Source organism: Simochromis diagramma, unplaced genomic scaffold (genome assembly GCF_900408965.1).
Source record: "Simochromis diagramma unplaced genomic scaffold, fSimDia1.1 OVJJ01000802.1, whole genome shotgun sequence".
Classification (NCBI taxonomy): Eukaryota; Metazoa; Chordata; class Actinopteri; order Cichliformes; family Cichlidae; genus Simochromis; species Simochromis diagramma.
Genome location: NW_024387492.1, coordinates 10327826 through 10346152, shown reverse-complemented (window position 1 = coordinate 10346152; position 18327 = coordinate 10327826). Strand labels below are relative to the sequence as shown.

At 37.2% G+C, this 18327-nt stretch overlaps 1 protein-coding gene across 3 annotated transcripts in view; it reads right to left on the bottom strand.

The window, feature by feature from the left end:
• fig4a (FIG4 phosphoinositide 5-phosphatase a) overlaps positions 1-18232 on the bottom strand; it is a 52680-nt gene extending 34448 nt beyond the window's left edge. For 2 of the 3 annotated variants that reach the window (XM_040017060.1, XM_040017062.1), the window contains exons 1-10: positions 18062-18232; positions 17796-17911; positions 15334-15432; positions 14186-14309; positions 9543-9699; positions 8630-8680; positions 7843-8006; positions 6943-7071; positions 4711-4811; positions 3176-3338 (exon numbers count right to left, since the gene is read on the bottom strand). In XM_040017060.1, coding sequence (XP_039872994.1) covers positions 3176-3338; positions 4711-4811; positions 6943-7071; positions 7843-8006; positions 8630-8680; positions 9543-9699; positions 14186-14309; positions 15334-15432; positions 17796-17858 — 1051 coding nt within the window. In that variant the 5' untranslated portion in view covers positions 17859-17911; positions 18062-18232. The remainder of the gene's footprint in view (positions 1-3175; positions 3339-4710; positions 4812-6942; positions 7072-7842; positions 8007-8629; positions 8681-9542; positions 9700-14185; positions 14310-15333; positions 15433-17795; positions 17912-18061) is intronic. The other variant, XM_040017061.1, reaches the window with a different exon arrangement.
• Between the last annotated feature and the right edge of the window lie 95 nt (positions 18233-18327).

The following is an 18327-nucleotide window of genomic DNA, read 5'->3' as shown; positions in this document are numbered from 1 at the left end:
AAACACTCGACTTGCGGGAAGTGTTTCCAGCTGCGCGTCATGTACCTGGAGTCGAGTGTTTTAACAGATGCATGAAACTATACATTTTTAGACATAAGTTTTTAGCACCTGATGGCTCTTTTTTACTTCTCATCCGTAAATAATCTGCTCTTTCACGTGACTCAGTTTATTTTGAAAAGTCTCAACAGGATCTTGAGCTTTATTGTGAAAGGTTTATGTGGAACATAAACAAGCGGACACGCGATGGTGTTACCGTCGTTGTTGCTAACCACAACGCATAAAAACAGGCGCTTGTCCGTCTGTAGTGTGGTTATATTAAATATAAGAGAAAGAGAGAACTTTAAGAATTAATATAGCCACTACAGTGACCATCAAAACTATGAAAAAAATATTACCGTAAACAGTTTATTTTGCAACACCACGAAACAAACGATAGCGTAAAATGAAACAATGGACGTTTTTATATCGTCATCCGATATATATCGTTATATCGCGCAGCCCTAGATCTGATGATAATTTTAAAATAATTTTACTAAGACTTATTCCTGATATAGAGAGCAATACCTCTATGGAACCCTGGCATAACATCATGGATTAAATCCAGGATTTACAAGAAGGGATACAAACAATTTAGACCAAGCCCAATTCTGCATGTGTTTTTAAAAATATTTCTGCTACATAAAGGGCTTAAGAAATGTATTAGATCAGCACCCAATGTTTGTTTTATGTCACAACCATAAATTAACAGTACTGGTAATTACCAAAATCATCTTTAATGTTTTTGTAACCGTTAATACACCTTTGTGTGCAAGCTCTTTAATTGAAATTATACTTTGCATGTCAAAATTTAAATATTGTTGTTATCAATTAATTTCCAAATTAACTGGTTTACAATTAAAAAACAGAAAACAATAAAGCACATAATTATTTTTTTGATTAAAATGTAAAAGTACTTGATTGGATTTCACTCCAATGTTTATGTAGTCTTATTTGTAATAAAACAAGTATTCTTAACATTTTTTGTATCTATACTTTTCTTTTTGAGTTTAAAACTTTTCCACGTGACTATTTTAACAGACGACCTTTAACACCGCACTGAACCTTTGCATTTTCATTTTTCTATTAAATGTTCCTTTTAAAAAGCACATTTACAGCTTCTACTTGCCACTAATGCTCAACCCCACACCTGCACACGTTGCCAAATTGGACTAGTGCGGCTGCCAGAAAGGAGACTTAAGAAAATAGGTCAGATCGTGCTGCAGTTCATCCCACAGAGCTGCTTGTGTGTCAGAACTGATAAATTAAATGTCACCTTTTTCAGCTTCTCCCCAAAACCATTTAATCGTCATGTTTTCCACTGCTCACACCTCAAAGGATGATAGTTTATGTAAAGCGCTTGTGCACCTTGGGAGGGGAGTTTGGATAATGACATTGGTGACTTTCCTTCAGCGGTCAACTAAGGTCATCTCCTAAAGGATTCAATTATGCAATAATGAGTCTTGACATATCAGAGATGGGGCAAGGAGAGATGCATTGTGTAATACAGACGCTCTCTACTCTGCATGCACTCAGTCCAGTATGTCTCTTAGCTACGTTGTTGACCTAGATTCAGCTACGACAATGGGCTTGGATATTTGTGATCCCTTTAAAATTTCAGCAGAAAAACAGAAAAAAATATCAACTGATTTCCACATAGGTCCTAAAAGTAAGTAAAGAGAACCCAACTAAACATATGTGACAAAAATGTCACATGTTGGTCATTTATTTATTAAGGAGATTGATCCAATACCCAAAAGTGCATTTTAAGCTCTTCAGACCACTTCAAGTATTCCAAGATTTGTTCTGTTTTTGATCAGAGCCAAGTCAATTTGATGCCCTAGGTAAAATTTAGATTATGGTCCAATCAATAAATGTGTGTATCAGCCTACCACAGAGAACATATTTGTTTTGACCAACATAAGTGACCTGGAGACGGACAGTTATTTAATATGAAAGGTTCCACAATAATAATAACCTATATTATTAAATAGAAACAAATAAAACTGATTTTTGAGTTTCATTTGTTGTACCATCAATGAAAGCAAGCTATACTGGCACACCAATAATTTATTTAAATATAATTTTTCTATAAACATTTATGCACCAGTGAAGATTTCTTTCTCTCCAGTCAACAACAAAGCAACATTTTCCTCGTATTAAACATGGGCTAATGTGAGCAGGACAGCTTTTTAGTTTCACCTAACTCAAAATCAGGAAGGCTCAGGAAGCACAAAGATGTGAAATGTACAAAAATAAAGTCCAGCTGGAACGAATAATGAATAATTTAGTGATTTTAATTTTAAAATTGATCTTAAAGTGTTTTTAATTATTAAAAATGAAATCCCCAGTAATAGTAGACCTATTGGGAACAGGATTAAAGACTCAACAAACTAAACTACTAGTTTGCGTCAACCACTTAATTAGATGGCATATTACTTCTCCTCAGTGGAGGCAAAAATATGATGGAGGGGAAAAAGTATGCCATGCACTGAGAAAACTGTTAACACATGTAAACAGGTCAAATGTTAAACTGATGGTGGAAGGGTTGGGGAAACATTTAGGAAATGTCAGATAAGGACCATTTTGAAGGATCAAAGTGGAAGCAGGACGATGAGGGAAGATGACACACGGAGGGATCTTAGGGACATGCTCAGTGTCTATCTTTCACAGGTAAATGTCACCTGAGGATGAATTAAAGGGCAAACCAAAAGAAAAAAAGATTACAATCTAATACAGGCATTGTACACATGCAAACACCAGTCTATTCCTGTGTGTATATCCCCCACACACAGAGCTGTCCTCACCGTCAGTCTCGGTACCTAATCACCTCCCTCTGGCCACGGCTTTGTGTTTTTATCCTGCTTATAATGAAATAGGACGGATACAAAGCTGAAGCCAAAAGGGGCCATCCTGCCTTCACAGTCTTATGTTTTTTTAATCTTTTGCCAATAGTTGAAAGGAATGGCCTCAGTATACTCTACATATATTCTCTTATTTTAATGTAGCTTTTCTTCGATGACTTATTTCTTCTGAAATATCAAAAGACAAAAATAATACATATACAGTTCACCACATGTTACATATTTCAGCCTACAACAAAAGCTGCTGATGCTGAAGTGTAAAGAAGAAATCTTACATCGAATTGGAGGTTTTGGCATCATGGTGGAAATGTCCTGGGACCAGTAGAGTGGGACGGAGCCTCGCACCTGGACATATGAGGAGTAACTCCCTGCTGTGAAAGACATAACTGAGGCATCATGGACGACCTGTTCAGTCTCTACCTCATTAGCCACATCCCCCTGAAAAAAACAAAATAAAACAAAAAATGAGAAAAGCAAAAAAGAAATGATAAACTTCGACATGATTGGGAAACCCAAGAACATGTCTTTAGAGAACATAAAACAATTATTATAATACAATTATATAAATCTAAATTCTTTATGTAGTCTACAGGAGTGGTTCTTCAGGCTTGTTGAAGAACATTCAGAGCTATTCTTTGGGTGTTCGCCGTTTTTTGCTCTATAAGGATGATCTCACATTACTTCAGTAACGTTAAGGTCCGGGCACTGGGACTATCCGTGATGTTTTTCTGCCCAGGTATGTTTTCACTGCATTAGCAGTGTGTTTGGGATCATTGTCATGCTAGAAAAATGAAGCCGTTGCCAATCAGATGCTTTCCAGATGGTATTGCATGACGGATCCAAATAACATAGCACTTTTCTGTGTTCATAATTCCATCAATTTTGACATGATGACTATAATGCAGCACTAAAACCACCTCTCCTGTGTTTTATAGATGGCTGTAGACAGTCACTGCTATACTGAAGAATGGACAGAAAAACTTTGCATGAACTTCAGAAAGCTTGAAGAGCTTTTGCTCAAGATTAATGTAAAAATTACGATGCCATCGCCTTGTGAACCAATGAGGGGAGGCTCTAAGCTTTACACAGTGCTGTAGTTTATCATAAGATATCAAAGTGTTTCTTCACCTTTCACATGGCAAACATTTCAAAACTGAACGTACAACTTACGTGTATATATTATATAAACACTCCCACTGCACTTTATGTATGTATATGTACATATGAAAAAAATGATTTGAGTTTATTCACTGTGTATAACAACCATTTTACCAGTAACAGAAATTACTGGTGTACAGTTTTTTGGGCTTTTTAAAAAATTAAATTATTTTTCCATTTCTATTGCTATTTTTTTATAATATAGCTCTAATTCACTTCTTTTTTCACTGACTCTTGTGCTGCTGTATCATGTGAATTTCCCCACTGTGCAAAATTAATAAAGTCTATGTCTATGTTCTTCACCTAACATTCTAATATAAGACTTCTAACATTTGGTCTGCAATTACCTTCCTCATTCTCAGTTTTCCTACTACAGTCATGTGAATAGTAAATACTAGATATTGTTGGGGGATTTTTTGTTACATATTTTGTTACATATCTGGGCAAGCAAACTCTTCATCTTCTTTACCTACAGAAAAAAAGGATATAACTGAACAACATCCCATCTCAAAGACACTCACTCCCATTCCAAAAAGAGAAAGTGTGTCCAATTAACCCACTGTGATTAACCTGAGTCATCTCAATTTGTTTTGTGGCCCTGATGCCACCCTCTACTATCTGTTCCTCCGAGTTACCCTGGTAACTTCTGTACCTCACAGTTGGCTCCCCTTTTGAGGAAACGGGTGCCAGCAAATTTGCTGGAGCGCCTGGCAATCAGGGTGATGTGAACCGGTCGGCCGTAGATCAGAAGTTCTGTAGGTGGTTGGTAAAGGAAAAATAATAATAATACCAATATAGACCTAACAGCCTAACAATGACCTGTGGAAACAAACACATATTATTAGTAAAATGTAAAGAAAAATCCTTTTTAAAATTGTATTTCATTCATAGCAGTCATGCTTTGACATTAGCTCTTAATGATGACAGTTTCACTTGTAGTCAGAATATGAACCTGGGAAATAAATATATTTCCCAGGTTCCCACCTCTACCAATATTAAGAAACCAATAAGAAACCTTACTTATAGCTCGTGATTGAACCATTCCACATCTTTTTTAGTGCATTTCTGTGTCTTCCCATCTGCTAAAAGGTTTTGCATTTTTCCTATCTGGTGAGTCTCTTCTTGTTGCACCCAGTGGCCCTTTCATCCACTCAGAAAAGAGGACTGAATGCCAAACAATTTCCAGGAATTTGATAAACTCAAAACACCCACACACTGCCACAGCGGCAGCAGGCTGCCTAAAGAGGGAGACAACAGCAACAGGCCTGATTGCATATTAAGTTACTGCACTTCTGTCTTTATCTGCAGAAGACTCACAGAATGTGGCTAAAGACAAAAAACAAGATAAATCTGGTTTGAAAGTATTTGTATATTGAACATCCATTAACGTTATTAATATTGGCTGAACAAAAATAAGGAAAGATTGCTTAACGAGACACAATGGTGAATGACTAAAATTTGAAAACTGAACCTGAGGCTGACTTTTACTCCCATAAATCAGAGGTAATCAAGTGCAAAGTCCCTCTGCAACAGTTACCCATGCATCAATAACACAAAAAATAAATGAATAAAAAGAAATCCAGGAGAATTTATTAATGGAGAGAAAATTTGCTGGTGTGTACTCAAAACTTAAAAGAAAATGATACTAAAGGACTGAAGCTCATAAACAAACCAAAAAAAAAAGAAAAGTATTCATAATTCATACAAAACACAGGCACGTCTCCAGAAAGAAGCACGTGTAACTCATCTGTTTAATATGCACAGTGTTGTTTCTCCCTGCAGATAACAGCCCGAGCACTTCTGAAAGTGCCCGTGTATGCATACCTGATACGCTCTGATATTTGCTTTGTTAAATCCCTAAAAACCAAATAATTGCTTGTGCAGTTCTGTGATGAATCACACAGTCTCTCTCACAGTGTGATCCACGTGATCTGGTGGGGGCTGAGCACAGTTCAACAAGTGGTGCTGCGAATGAGAGATGAGAAGTATCGACAAAGGATAACGATGTGAGAGTCTTCTGTGGTGTTGGGTGTAGTTTCACACATGGAGTAATCAGTTATTCACTTAATTTTTCAAATAAGCAATCCTTTACCGTTAAAAATAAATAAAAATAACAGCAGTTCCCTGTTCTTTTTGCTGTGACAAAAAGGGAAAAAAAAAAAAAAAAAAAAAAAAATCAAAGACACAGACTCCCTGGCATGCAGCTGCATCTATGTGGTTGGTTAAAATGATCAGTGCTGACAGATGCATCCCAACAAAGTCTCAATATGGCACTAACTTTATTACTTAAAAGAATGCACTAGAGCTGCAGTCCCCAACCTTTTTTGCACCACGGACCAGTTCAATGTCAGACAATATTTTCACGGACCGACCTTTAAAGTGTCACGGATAAAATAAAATGATACGACCAAGACAATAACGGTGGTATTTTGTAAATACAATAATAAGCGCAAATTCACGGTGTAATTGTGTAACTTTATTAGCAGCGTCCTCTTGAAATGTGCCAACAACATTGAGTAACATCCTCCTCTCTGCCCCTTAATGCTCTCTGGTTACTATGGTAATGGTAATATAACGCAAAAATATTCCTTTCAAAATAAGACACACAACTACAACACGGGAAAAAACCCAGGGAAACAGAGTTAACAATAAAAACCCTGAAAACCATAAATTTCACACCCGAGCCTCAACTGTCACGGCCCGGTACCAAATGACTCACGGACCGGTACGGCTCTATGGCCCGGGGGTTGGGGACCGCTGCACTAAAGGTACTAACCTTGAGGATATTCTTTTATGGTTTCCATAAAAAGCATAGCAAGTGTGTCATGGCAATTAAAAAGGAAACACTAAATAATTCTATAAACAGCTGATGCTCAAAGGATACTGGACTGGCCACAAAATCCATGGATTATATACATAAGCCAGTCATGATGCACTATGTTCTTGACTCGCTCCAGGAGCTTCCCGTTCCACACATATTTGTAGTAAGGCTCGTTGTAAAGGCCATAAACCACTGTAGAGAGAAAAAAAAAAAAGAAGACTGAAGCATTTTTCTGGACTGGTATCAGTCACGCTCATCAGACCATAAAGATCATATTTAGTGATAGTTATATAACTGATTAATTTTATCTACTGGTATACTACAAAATATGTCATAAATGGCACGAATCCTGTGTCAAAGAATATAAAAGTATTTCCCAAATAGAGCATCTGTGACTTTAAAGGTTTAATGGTACTGTATGTTAGGTTTTAATGTAGCCACCTTAAGTTGCTGTGTCTCACTGCATTTGGACTTGTATTCAATAACTGGAAAGTATATTCTCTTGGGTTAAGATCAGCTGACTGATTTGTCCATTGAAGAATATCCTATTTCTTTGGCTTGAGAAACTCTCAGCAATATACTTTTTTGATCATTAACCATTTGCAGTCTGATCAGTTTTGCAGCATGTGTCTGAATCTGAGCAGAGTAAAACCCTGTACAATTCACAATTTATTCTCCCACTTCTATCAGCAGTCACACACTACCAATAAATAATAGTAATGCTGTTTCACTAGCACTCATATATGCAAATTCCATATATTTTGTGGTTTTACCCCTGTACACTACCACAGCATTTTTTTGAATAAATAAATAACAAATTATGGACCCAACTGAATATAATTCAGGTACAACATGTATTCCATCTCCAGATTGAAATCATAGTTTTGTGTCTCCTACTGAGCTCCTCCCCAGCCAATACAATGAAGAAAAGAAATGAAAGGAATATAGATAAACTCCTCTCACCTTTTGTAGGCAAACACTCATCTTCAAAGATGTCAAAGCTGTCCTGCTTGCTCTGTGTGTGTACCTCTTCCTCAGTAGAGGAAGCTGCTGAAGACCATTGTTCATAAGGTCTCTGCAGCAAAGTCAGGTTGTACTGCAGTGAGTGGCTCAGGTCATAGCTGTAACTAAAGAGCATAAAAGCAAAGTCATATGAATCAAGTACAACCTGTGCTGCACACCATTATTACACCAAGCAATACTTTATACACTTACAGAAATTCTTTTTTCCCCACATATTAGTAAAACCATAATGCAATGCAAATTTATAACATAAACACAATGTTTTACATATATTTCGGCAGTTATGTTGGTGTTTTAAAATACTATATAATCAGATGAGTGATTAGCAAATCACTCATTTCAAACCTCTGAGATAATTTTCCTCACTGGAAAGGGTTTTTTCCCCTCTTATCATCTTTAATACTGCAAAAACTGTTAGAAAATGATTCATATTATCAAATGAAATCTCCAGGCCATAGCCAGAGTTCCTTTCCCAACCAAGGCCACAAGGTCAAGAAATGCTTTTTAGTTGTTCCTAGCCTTCAAGCTGAGCAGGGCATCGGTACACGTGTTTAGTCTGGTGTGATGCGATATTGTAAAATTCAAAGGGTACTTGTACTAAATAAGCCTAGAGGGAATGTGCTGAAAGCCCCCTTGATAACAGCATTTATAATCTGACGTAATTTGTGCATATACAAGTTACTGTATCCTTCTAATAGTGAGAGTTTGGAATAACAAACTGTCTTACCTGAAGTAGAAGTTGCTGGAAAGGTCCACATTCTGAAAGATCCTGAGATACCTGTAAGAAGAAATCTATTTTTAAAAACATTTTTAATTTGCACATCCAGTGTAACAGCTATCATTGCATCTACTGCATTCAGGTACTCCTGAACCGAAATGCACAGCAATAGCAAAAACAGTGGTTAACTTGGACAGAGCCTCAAAATAACAACCAAATAAATGTTTGGGTGTATTTCAAGATGGCTACTAAGCAACAAGACTTGCATTGCTGCACTAGAAAGTTAAACCAATGAATCAAAGAGAACAAATAGTTGCAACTTGACAAGTGGTGACCATACTAGCATATGATATATATAGTATATATAATAATGGGAATGCTATTATTATACTATATAACAATGCACTCATCAATATTTCTTCAGCTTTGAGAGATTCTTCCTCTTTTGTCATACTTTCCACTGTTTTATACAATTTGGGGATTTTGGGTGGTTTATAAATACCTGATACACCTTTTCCTCAGTCAAGTGGCCAAATAATGTTTTCACACTAAAATTGTGTACATGTGTGAAATCATGGGGGTTTTTTTTCAAGCCACTATTAGAAAAGCTTCAGTCCTTGTCCACTGGTAGTGGATGAGTCAGCCTTTGTGTTTTGTTTTGTGGGGTTTTTTGTTGTTGTTTTTTTCCTATTTTGGCACATTCTGTATGACAACACTATTTTTGGCCAGACTACAATTGTGGGTGTGAGCACAAGAGAGAAAGCGTTTTGTTGTTGTTGGTTTTGTTTTTTGCTACAAATGCATTTCAAGATATTTTGTTATTTCTGAAAGTTTCCATACTCAAAATTAATAAAATCATACAGTAATGTACTTAAATAGAGTGGCCTCAAGGTAATAAATGGGAGACAGAGTAACACAATACCTTGCTTCATCGGGGTGTGTAACTCTGACTGAGTCATTGGGAATGTAGATCATAGTGGTGTCTTCTATTTTGTAGATGGAGTGGCCCCCAATATCAGCCATCTTTCTGCGCTTCGTGATCAACACGATGTAGTACCCCTCTAGGAAACGCACAAATCCTGGCAAAAAGAAGGCAAGTTTTAAATCTTTTACAACAATCTCATCAAATGGAATTTCCTTTCCAGCAACATGTAGTGTGGCTCAAAACAAGTTGATTTTGTAGGTCAACTTTATTGTTGCCAGCAAATCAGCTACAGTTTTGACAGGACAAACAAGTGAATAGCTCCACTTGCGGAGGTGGATAGTGAATGTATGTGTGTCATATTTGACAATATTAACCATGTAATTTGCGCCATTTACGCTTTGAAATTTTGACCCAGAAAACATCATGCAAACACAGTCAATGATTTGCTTTCAGCATCATACGAGCTATTTTTCCATCTGTGACATTTAGAAAATAATGCAGACAATGTCTGTATGTTTTTAATAATATCTTACAAAGATAAACACAGTTTATGTAAGTGTGTCTGCTAGAAATATACCTCCCCTTCATTATAAAACTATTACTAGAACTAATTTGTTAATGGATGAATTGAGGATCACAATACAGACACACGGCCAAGAGTGCTACTCAGCCCTCAAGAACAGTTGTATAATGTCTCCTGCGGTTTCAGAAGGATTTTTCAAAAACAAGAGACACCATCTTCCACCTAACCTGGAGCTTTAAAGATAAATTTTTAATATTTTTAGTAGCTTTATGTAGCTAGAACAGTGGCGAGAAGACAGGAAAGCTAAAAAATATTTTCAGATATAAACAACACCGGCTGCTGCCCTGCTAAAATCAAACATCTTATACAAATTCCTACTCTTATTCCACATATTTACAAAGAGTAAAACTGATAAAGGAAAATATGGCACAATAGCACTGATAGCAGTCAAAGATATATATTTATTTGTATATGACATTGTGATGCATAAAGTCATAATTTCACTATGTAAATATTTTGATTAATTAGTGTTATTTAACTTAATTGGATATCAATTCATTTTTTTTCCAGTTTATACAGTTCTTACAGTGGCTTGCTAAAGTATTCGGCCCCCTTGAACTTTTCCACATTTTGTCACATTACAGCCACAAACATGAATCAATTTTATTGGAATTCCACGTGAAAGACCAATACAAAGTGGTGTACACGTGAGAAGTGGAACGAAAATCATACATGATTCCAAACATTTTTTTTTACAAATAAATAACTGAAAAGTGGGGTGTGCGTAATTATTCAGCCCCCTGAGTCAATACTTTGTAGAACCACCTTTTGCTGCAATTACAGCTGCCAGTCTTTTAGGGTGTGTCTCTACCAGCTTTGCACATCTAGAGACTGAAAACCTTGCCCATTCTTCTTTGCAAAACAGCTCCAGCTCAGTCAGATTAGATGGACAGCGTTTGTGAACAGCAGTTTTCAGATCTTGCCACAGATTCTTGATTAGATTTAGACACCAGACAGGTCAGGGATAAAGTTATTGAGAAATTTAAAGCAGGCTTGGGCTACTAAAAGATTTCCCAAGACTTGAACATCCCACGGAGCACTGTTCAAGCAATCATTCAGAAATGGAAGGAGTATGGCACAACTGTAAACCTACCAAGACAAGGTGGAATTCCAATAAAAGTGATTCATGTTTGTGGCTGTAATGTGACAAAATGTGGAAAAGTTCAAGGGGGCAAACTGTATATTGAGAATCCCACTGAACAGTTTCCCACTTCACTTGTAGTGTAACAGATTTCTTCTCACTTGAAGACAAACGCAACCTGAGCAACTAATCTAAAATAACTGATCAATGACAAATGATAACCAACAATGGCAAATGATGCCGCCTAAGTAGTGGTATGTAATTAGTTATATGATTAGTTAGTGAATTTGTCACAAGTTAATTAACATTAGCTAATTTTAATAATTTGTTACTTCAAACTAGAAAGTTGCCTGACATCCAAGTTGGGTGAAAAAAAAAATGTGTTGAATTGGTAAGTGCAACATACATACTACACATATACACACACACACTAAGGACTCTTAAAGTTATACTTTGAAGTGGCTTGTACTTAATCTGCAAAAAGCTGCAGTTGAAGTTAACCAAAAATATTCCGTTTCATAAACTAATCGGGTAAAACCTTTGAAATAAGAAGCTCTGTTTCACTCATGAACATTCAAGTGACAGATTCAAAGTAATGGTGTGTTAGTGTGTCTACATTATCAAAGGTTTTTGTATTTTTTTCTGCATAATGACTGAGAAGCAATAACCCTGTGTAAGATTAAACAACACTTATGAGTTCCTGTATGAGTATACTGTCCTTCTTCCTGGAGGAGATGGGTCAGACTGACAAAACCTGCGAATAAAAATATACTTACGCTAATCATATTCATTTTGTACTGTAATAAGAAAGCTACCGGGCAAAAGGCCTCTTAGAATACACCTTGTACCCTACATGGCTACATCACACTTTTATTACATAATAGCAAAATGATGGCTTGTGAACAAAGATGTCATTGGGGTTGGGGGTGGGAGTATCTATATTATTCAAGCAGACGACAAACAACTGTCTGTGTCAGGGTGACCGACTAACCTGCTGTGGAAATGTCCACAGAACTACTTTGTTGAAGTTGGCAGCAATTATACCCTCAAGTCTTTTTGAATATGATGCTACAAGTTTAGCACACTTATGTTTGGGTTGTTTCTCCCATTCTTCTTTGCAGAACCTCTCACGGTCCAGGTTGAGCATCAATGCACAGTCATTTTCAGATCTCTCATTCATCTTTCCCTCCACCCTGACTGCAGAAAAACACCCCCACAGCACCACCATGGCTAACTGTAGGGATGGTATTGGGCAGGTGATGAGTGGTGCCTGGTTTCCTCTAGACATGACGCTCAATCTTTGTTTCATTGGACTACATAATTTTATTTCTCACAGTCTGAGAGTTCTTCAAGTGCCTTTTGGCAAAATCCAGTTGGGCTGTCGTGTGTCTTTCACTGAAGAGTGGCTTCTGTCTAGCCACTCAACCACACAGATCTGACTGGTCTGACTGTCTTTCTGGAAGGTTCTCCTCTCTCCACAGAGAAATGCTGGAGCTCTGTCAGAGTGACCATCAGGTTCTTGATGACCTCCTTGAGTAAGGCCCGTTTACCCTGATCACTCAGACTGGCCGGGCAGTAAGCTCTAGGAAGAGTCCTCCAAACCTCTTCCATATATAATGATGGAGGGCACGGTGCTCACTGGGACCTTCAATGCTGCAGAAATGTTTCTGTACACTTCCCCAGGTCTGTGCCTCGATAAACTCTTGATTCAGATGTCAAACAATTTCTTGGACCTTGTGGCTTGTTTTGTGCTCTGACATTGTCAGCCATTTGGACCTTATATAGACAGGTGTGTGACTTTCTAAATAATGTCCAGTTAATTGAATTTAAGTGGACTCCAATCAAAATGTAGAAACATCTGACAGATGATCAGGGAAAACATGATGATTGTGATGGCAAAGAGTGAATATTTATAAGCATTCTATATTTTTGCTTTTTGTTTTATTTTATTTTTTTTCCCCAATTGCAAGAGTTTCAAACAAACTTATTTTACTTTGTCATTATAGGTACAATGATATGATGGTATTTGAGGTGAAAAATGATGATCGATAGCTAGCTCACTAGGTAGTTTATTTGGAACAAAAATTAAAAATAAAAAACTGCTTATAAGGGAAAAAAAGTCAGTTTAGGATTGTAATCAGGTCTTTAGGGCAATGTACAAAACACAGATGTGCTTTTACTGTCTCAGATAGCTGAAGTAAAATATCCATCCATCCATCCATTCGCTTCCGCTTATCCTTTCCAGGGTTGCCGGGGGGTGCTGGAGCCTATCCCAGCTGTCATAGGGCGAGAGGCGGGGTACACCCTGGACAGGTCGCCAGTCTGTCGCAGGGCTAACACACAGAGACACAGACAACCATTCGCACTCACAGATTCACACCTATGGGCAATTTAGATTGACCAATTAACCTATCCCCACTACTGCATGTTTTTGCACTGTGGGAGGAAGCCAGAGTACCCGGGGAGAACCCAACGACCATGCAAACACGGGGAGAACCCACGCAAACACGGGGAGAACATGCAAACTCCACACAGAAAGACCACGGCCTGATGGTGGAATTAAGCTCAGGACTTTCTTTCTGTGGTTTTTCATTTTTGTACCCAATTAAACATTCATAAAGGTGTTAAAGAGTTAGTAGTGGTCGGTAACACAATCAAGTGTTGCATAATTCTATTTTATCTTTTTAAACATAGCCACTATTGAAAAAATTGCAAATTAATAACATTTGGGGGCCGGATCTTTTTGTACAACGTGTTACACATGTTAAAAAACATAATGGCAGAAAACACGTGAAAAAGCTGTGAACTATTACAGTGGTTTGCAAAAGACTCCCAGGTGTTCTTTTATTTTGCAGTAATAATGGAAAAACTAGGCCAACACACCCAACTGTAGACTTTGGAGATGAGGTAGATTCTCACATTATTCTGAACTGCAATGACTGTTGCTTTGCCATTGAGTGGAGGAAATGTACTCACCCACAATGCCAAAAGCTGAGACAGTCCTGGACAGGCCAGAGGAACCCTTCTGACTAATCTTAGTCCGGTTGCCCAGGTCCAGGCGGCCCAGCAACTCCCTTACCTCTTGCTGGTTATACACATGCTGGAAACACACACATGCATGCATGTACTGTATTAAATACACATTAGATGAAGTGTTTATAAAGTTTAGTTTATTAATTAGCCACATAATCCTATCTGATTTCCATCTAAAAATCAACACTAAAATATATAAAGCTGTGTTCTGACAAAAGTGACTTAAATGTGCTGCTTGCGGGTGACTAATGGCTTCAGTCAGAACTATTAAGACTTCTTTATTTTCTGTGCAATAGCAGGTAAATGAATAACAGTCCCTGTTTAATCAATGCCCAAAATTTCTACAAAAGGGATTAGATTGACTGCCAGTGAGGCAATTAGTCTGAAAATAGATCGGCTGCTTTCTGCATTGGTTCTGAAATGTTAAATGACTAAAGAGTAGCTTTGCGTGCATTTCATCTACAAAAAAACCCCCATCTTATTTACATAATAAGCTTTACAATTGGCACAGACCCCAAAGAGAAACGTAGTAATGTACTGTGTGCTGTATGCTACTGCATTTGTTTTAAGTGCATGATTCTATAGATTGCAATAATTCTCATTCTGTTATCTTGTGGGGAAAAAATTAATTTAGGACTTCTATCAAAGTCTTTTATTCCACTGTCTTCACTTCTTATGTAAAAACTAAAAGACGAGGGAGTATTTCTAGCTTTAAAACCTCCCTAGCAACTCATTAAATTATCCATGCATCCAAGTACAATACTACACAATGCCAATAAAATTGAAAACACACAGTTTTCTGGTGTCATTTTAATATATTTTGGAATGAGACTGTTGGGTGATGAATATTTATTAATGGATGCTTCATAATAATTGCATCAGAAGGATAATTACCCGCAACACAAACAAACAAATCAAAAACCAGCTCATAGATCCTGGTAATAAGAAAAGGGTGTGAACGCAGCCAAACTCTCATCAGCAGCACACTTCACATCAGCTGAGTGATTGCACAATTTCCCCCTTAGGCATGTTTCTTGTGTATTACATAAGAATATACATTAAAATTTAACTCGTGGAAAGTCGTCACTTACCTTATCGTCTATTATAACGAGGTCCTTGGGTTCTGTGCGGTCAATCTTTAGGACTCGATGTTTGGTCTGTGCATGATTGCTCCCAACTAAAAAATACCTCTGAAAATAAAATGACAAGTCAAGTGAGTGCTGCAATGCATTTGGAGCCTATTATCAGAAGAGTCTTTGCAACCTTAACCTTTCACAGCTGCATGTGGTGATAAATGCATAGAGGGAATCTTGCATACAGTCTTCTAACTTTGTGGACTGCAGCTTTGTCCTGGATGATGTTGACTTGGGACCAATTCAGACTTCATCCAAGAGCAGATATGTATTTAATAGACATGGAATCAATCCAATGACAAGTCAGATTCCTGCATTGCAGCACCACTGTTGAAGTCAAACTTGAATTTCTTTTTTTCCTATAATAAAACATTTTATTTCCACAGTGAATAGCCCGAGTAAGAATCAGTGTGTCTGAAATTTGTGAAATTACACTCAAGTATGTATTCAACTAAAGGCGATATCTTAAAAACACAGATTGAAATAAGAGTGCATACAGTGCAGAGCACATGCAGGCACAGCACATATTTCATCACAAGTTACATTTTTACAATGTTCTTTTTGTCAAGATGTGTGTCTTCCTTGCATCTTTCTTTCTTTCTTTTAGGTCATTACTCTTCTCATTCAGGGTTGCAAAATGGCCCAAAATTTTCAGTCCACTAAAGAGTGTTAAATTGGAACATCCTGTATCAGTACACTCAGCAACCATTAGAGCATTTTTTTTTCCTGTTCCACCTTTTCCAGTATCTAATTTAACCCTCTTTGTCTGTAACAGAAAGCCTGCATGTGCGCTGTTCAGCAGAGGTTCAATAAGAAATTATAAATCAAATAAGACAAATGTTTACTTGCCTTAGTGTCTAAATATTTGTAGCAAATGGGAACAGCAAACCGAAACCCAGTTTAAGCACACATTTAAACCAAGCATGACCACAGCTGGTGAAATGCAGCGACAATTGAAAACATGATACTATTAGAATACGCAGCAAAGAAAGTAGCATAGACACTCTACCTCTCAAGGACATACATCTAATATTTATAAAAAAAATAAAAAATAAAAAAAAGCTAAAGAAAACTAATTTTAACTGCCAAAATCTAATTCACCAATTAAATGTCCAGATAATTATCACACACATGCTCTTTACTGACCTCATGGATGTCAGGTCCTGAGGTTTCATATAGTCACCTGCAGCTTTTGCTGCCATCTAGTGTACATGTAGCGTGTACACTAGTGTCCCAAACATTTTCCCAGATCAACTATAGAACTCTTGAACCAAAGACTAGAGAGCACTTTTCTTTTTAAAAGGTAATAGGTAATAGGTTTTGGCTGTCTTAAATGAACAGTTGTGCCACAGTGTCTTTATCATGGTACTTCAAAGACAGTGATTGTCCTGAATATATATCAAGTTTGTGACATTTATGTATTAGGCACAAAAATTGAGCAATATCATTTTATGAACCTTTGAGCATTTCCCCATTAAGCACATATGTCTCAAGTATGGTCTTGTCTGAAAGCCTTCAGCCACCCCTTATTTGTTTTCCTTCTAAGCAGATGAAAACATGTTGTAATTTTTAAAAATCTTCTTGAGCAATAGTTCTCCAGGTTTTAATGTACAAATTAAAGTTCTTCTCTAGACATCAGCTGCTTTTTCACTCATTTTCAGTCTATTTTCTGGAAAAAAATTTTGTCTGTTAAGCCACTTGACCTATGAATCATTCAAGCATAGAAAAAGCACCTAACTCAAGGAATGAATTATTTACATATAACAGACAACTTAGTAAAGAACCCATTTTAAATTGTATCTTTAGGCACATCAATACTGTTGCATTCTGTCACAAAACACACAATTTATTGCAATTTCTTTAACCAAACCTTGAAAAAATGCAAAATATAAGATAGTATTTTATTCCAGTCAAGCTATTTTTGCACAAACAACATGATTGCTAAAGAGCTGTGCAGTACGTGTGGCTTAAAATAATTGAGGAAACTGAACAAAAGAAGAACTGACAGACCTAAAAAATATCTACAGCAGAAGACTATATCTGAAAGTCGCGTCCTTAAGAAACAGGGGGAAAAAATCCCACAAACACCTGACACACTCACTTGAACCTAGATAGAAAACACACACAACTGAACACCATCAGTCATAAATAAGCCTCGTCAAAAACACCGGACCTCAACACTACTGAAGCGGCGTGCACAGCACAACAACACGACACAACAAAAGACAACCACCATCTAAAGAGTTTTGAATGTACTTCAAGAAACCGGAGTACTATTCCTGAAAACTCCTTAAGGAAGCTTAGCAAAATGGAGAAACAGCGCAGTTTAAAGAACTATCATCGCGTGTAGTTGTAAACTGCCCAGGTGAATTGGACTTTATGAAGAAATGGTGACATTAAGGGCTCATGTAAAGACTTACTGCTCTGGTCTCGTACAGAACCAGTCGCTGGATCCCACCGATGATAGCCGCTGATTGAGGCATTTTCTATTCTTGAATTGTTCAACAGTCACAGTCTGGAAGAGGCTACAGAGGAGCTACAAAGCGAAAGTGAAAAGAAATGAATGTTGTTACATTCATTTCTTCACATTATAAGACACAAAATGACGAGTCAGCATATTTAACAAATGTGTTCATGTATATAGCTTACTTTTTTCCCTCAGTACTTCCTAGCTAACATCACTCACCATTCATCCACTTAGCTTGTATGATTAACCACAAATGGTCTTCATTGATGACAATATACATCTCCCCATGCAGTCGCAACAAATACTGTAAACGCTTCACTTAACAACAGTTAAAATGCATCTGTACTCTGCCCAGTGTATCCCGTTAGCATGTTGGAGTTGAATTTGTTTTAGTCAGGTGACTGTCATGAATGACTTCGCTTGTCGGGTCGTACGGTGCCTCGCAAAGTCAAAAAGCTCGAAGGACTGAAAATGCGATTGATACA